This window comes from Microplitis demolitor, chromosome 6, assembly GCF_026212275.2.
Source record: "Microplitis demolitor isolate Queensland-Clemson2020A chromosome 6, iyMicDemo2.1a, whole genome shotgun sequence".
In the NCBI taxonomy this organism is placed as follows: Eukaryota; Metazoa; Arthropoda; class Insecta; order Hymenoptera; family Braconidae; genus Microplitis; species Microplitis demolitor.
Window position 1 is genome coordinate 19834885 of NC_068550.1, and position 4160 is coordinate 19839044.

A 4160-nucleotide genomic window follows, 5' to 3' on the forward strand; every position below is an offset into this window, starting at 1 on the left:
CGTCTTTTCTAGGTCGTCGATATCTATGCCATATAACGCTCCGCTCATCGCACACCCTTGTCTTTTCCCTTTTCTTGTTATAAATTCTTTTGTCTGTCTTCTTTTTCCTACTTTCACCTTACAATATGTTTTTTTATATATTTCTCTTATTATTCTGTGCATTCTCCCTCTGGCCCCCTTCCTCCATACCTTTCTCTTCATTTTTGGTCTCCTGACTGTGTCGAACGCCGCTCTAAAGTCTATGAACCCGATGCATAATTTTCCTCCCTTCCTCTTCATTTTGTTGTTTATTAGACTATTCAATACAAATATGTGGTCCCTTGTCCCTCTTTTTTTCCTGAACCCCGCCTGACTTTCCCTTAAAATTTTTTCTTTATCTATCCAGTTATTTAGCCTCTCTGTCATCATAGTTGTCAATAACTTGTACCCTGTATTTAGAAGCGAAATTCCCTTGTAATTTTCTGTTCTTTCTCCGTCTCCTGCTTTGTAAATCGGAATTATCACTGCTGTGTCCCATCATTCTGGCATACTTCCTATGTCCCATATTCTATTTATAATTTCGCCTATCCATTCAATGACATCTGGTGCACTGTTCTTTATAAATTCTGCTGCCATCCCGTCTTCCCCTGGAGCTTTGTGATTCCCGAGCTTTCTTATTGCGGCTTTCACTTCTCTCCTGCTGAAGATTTCATCGAGCTTCGGCTCCTCTGATCCTTCATTACTACCTTCTCCTTTCCACGGCTCATTTTCTTCTTCTTCCGATTCTTCATTGCCTTCCCCATTCAGCAGACCACTAAAGTGCTTTTCCCATTGTTTTGCTTTTATACTGTTGCTTGCAGCTCTTTTCTTTCTTCCTCTGAACCTATTTATGGCTTCCCACCATTTTGTCATGTCTTTGGCGTTATTTATCTCCTCACACCTTTCCATCATCCACCTTTCCTTGCTCTCTTTGATTGTTTCCCTATATTTCTTTCTGCTTTCCTTCAGATTTCTTTTTTTTTCTTTGTTATTATCCTTGATGAATTCTTTGAGCTTCTTCCATACTTCTTTTCTTTTTTTTTACCCTCGATATTGTACCACTTTTTTTTCTCCTTTGTATCTTTGTCCTTCTTTCCTTTCATCACCATCCCCGTTTTTTCAGCCCCTTTTCTTACTATTTCCTTTATATCCTCCCACTTAAGCTCTTTTTTTTCCTCTACTGCTTCTGTCAGTGCTTCCTGCATTGCTTCTGCATACTCCTGTATTTTTTCTTTCTTCCAGATCAGCTTATTTGCTCCAATTTCTTCCTGCTCTTCCTCCTCTGACATGCAGCTTTCTTCCTTACTCTCTTCCTCATTTCTCTTTACCTTATATCTCGCCAACACTGGTAGATGATCTGACTCTATTCTTTCCACCACTCTTACCTCTATTTCTTGCTCATCGCCTCTGTCCAGCGTTAGTATTAGGTCAATTACTGATCCTAAACTCTCTTCGTCTCCCCCGACGTAAGTTATTTCCCCACCTTCATCACCTCTTGCTCTATCATTTTATACGCAGAGTCCTAACTCATCACACATCTTTAGTAATTTTTTTCCTTCGCTGATTACTGTCTTGTCTCTCGATTTTCTTTTTTTCCTCACTCTGCCTTCGTCCTCTCCTGTTACGTTTTCTTCTCCGATACTCGCATTAAAGTCCCCAATGATCATCACACTTTCGTCCCTGTTTGCACATTCTTCTATCTGCCTTCTTAGCTCCGTTTCTAATTTGCTCATTCCTACATTGTTATACACTGTGATTATACTTTCACTTTCCTTACTTTCTTCCAACATCATTCCGTATTTCCATTCCCTGACTTCCCATTTTAATTTGCAATTTTTTTTTATCCCAATAATATGACCTCCCTTTGCTCTTCCTCTCTGTTTCTCTCTCGTCGCAGGCTTCGCCCACCATTTGAATTCTTTGCTCAGCCTCTCACATGTTATTTCCACCTTATCTTCCATTACCCATGTCTCCACTAGCACAACAATCTCGTTTTCTTCCATCATTGTGGCAGCTTTTTCTACCTCATTCATACCTGCAACATTCCAAAACATTATTTTCCTTCTATTTTCTTGCTCTCTTCCTTTATTTTGGTCCTCTTTCTCCTTGGCCTCTGTGTCTCTTTCTGTACCCACTCTCCACTCCTTTTTCTCATCATTCGCCCACTTTCATAATTCCAATTCTCCTTTTTTTTCATTCCAACACCACCATACCTCACCAATTTTTAACCTTTTTTGCTTCCTGTCTTTTAGTTCTTCCTCCAGCTCATTTCCATTAATTTTTTTTGGCTTTTCTTCAATGAGCTTTTCTTTTTCTTGTCTTCTCCATTCTTCATTTGTTTTGTCCTTCTTATCTTGTCTTTTCCTCGCCTCGCTCACGAATCTTTCCACCTCATTTTCCAAGCTCCATTCCCTCATTTCTTGAACATTCCTTTCATTCGCCCACGCGTTTTCTGTTTCCTTCACTCTTGATCGCCCTCTTTCCTGCCTTCCTCCACTGTTACTCTTTCCTTGTCTCTTTGTGTCGTGACTCTGACTGTCGTGTTGCTTTCCTTTTTTTTTCCTCGGTTGCTTTTGTCTTATTTGGTATGTTCGTCTTACTTTCTTTCTCCTTTTTTATTTTTTCACTTAGCTCTTTAATTACTCTGTCCTTTTCCTTTATGCTTTGTTCTCTTTTACCAATTTCCTTCTCTAATCTTTCTATTTCCTGTCTGTGTCTTCTTTCCTTTTCCACTTGGTCTTCTTTACATTTGCTCCTAATTATTTGGGCCCCTATCTTCGAGGTTTCTTGTCTTGTACATGCCTTTATTTCTTCCATTGATTTCATTATCAATTCTTCAACTTTTGTTTTTACCCTGTCTTCTATCTCTGCGATCAATTGCCACATCTTTTTCTCTGAATTTTTTTCACTATCCTTCATTTCCTGCTTTTGGCTCCAATTTGACATTCCAGTCTGCGTTGCTTGTTCTCTTGTCTTTTTTCCCACTTCATCTTTCTGTTTGTCTTTCCTATCGTTGATTGTCTCGATTATATCTAACTCTTTCGCCTCTTCATTACTGTCCTTCTCAACTTGCAGACTTCCTCTACTGTTTCTTGCCGGTGTTCTCGCTAGCTGAAATCCGGCTCTGCACCAGTCTGTTCCTACCTCATTCATATTGTCTGTGTTTTCTACCTTTTTTGCTTTTGCCTTTATTATATCCATCTGACTAAACACAAATTTTTCTAACGCTCCATTTTTCATACCGTAGTCTCTTTTACTCGCTGAATTTGTACTTTTGAATTTGCGCGGCCTTCCCCTCCTTCTCTTGGTCATCCCGGCGCTTGCGCCATTCGCTTTACCTCTCTCATGTCTTTCCTCGTCACTTGTCATCTCTTTGTATGTGCTGCCCTCTCGTTCCTCGTCACTTTTTTCCTTCGTCTTGTCTCCCGCCAATTCCTCTATGGCCGCCAAAACCCGGATTGCTTTTACCTTTTGGTTTCCGCGTCTTTTGCTTTTCCCGTGCCACAGCTTTTCTTTTTTTTTATTATTCACCTTGTTTGGCGTTTTTCACTCCCACCTTTTTTACTCTAAACTTACTTGCCTTTTCTTTTTTTTTTCACTATTTCATTTATTTTTGCACTAGCTACTCTTTTACACGTCTGTACACTTACACAGCTTACAGCGCTCCTTTCAGGGCCAACTAATATTTATTATTTTTTTTTTTATTCTTTCAGTTAAATCTTATATTAAATAAATTATTGTTTATAGAATTGACTTAAAATTACACTTTTCAGCGCTTCATTGTATTGAAAAATACTTATTTAAATGTTTTCATTTCAGGGCAAACTAATATTTAATTTTTTTATTTTTTCAGCTAGATCATTAACTAATTAAATTGTTACTTATAAAACTGACATCAAATGAAAAATTTAAACTCCCCATTGTAATGATAAAAACTTACCCAATAATTTCTGTTTCAGGGCCAACTAATATTTATTTTTTTATTCTTTTTTTTTTAATTCTTTCAGTCAAATTTTAAACTAAATAAATTATTGTTTATAAAATTTATATTGAACGGCACTTTTCAGCACCTTGTTAAAAAGTTGAAAACTTGTTTAAAAATTTCCATTTCAGGAATCAACTAACATGAATTGTTTTATTTT

The 4160-nt window shown here is 37.6% G+C and overlaps 1 protein-coding gene across 1 annotated transcript; it reads right to left on the bottom strand.

Moving 5' to 3' along the window:
• Nucleotides 1–516: 516 nt before the first annotated feature.
• On the bottom strand, nt 517–2435 carry LOC128668067 (golgin subfamily A member 6-like protein 22). The gene is made up of 4 exons (XM_053740232.1): nt 2237–2435; nt 1546–2053; nt 1045–1425; nt 517–862 (listed from the first exon to the last, which is right to left on the bottom strand). Exons 1-4 carry the CDS (start codon nt 2433–2435, stop codon nt 517–519), a joined length of 1434 nt encoding a protein of 477 aa, XP_053596207.1.
• Nucleotides 2436–4160: the final 1725 nt, after the last annotated feature.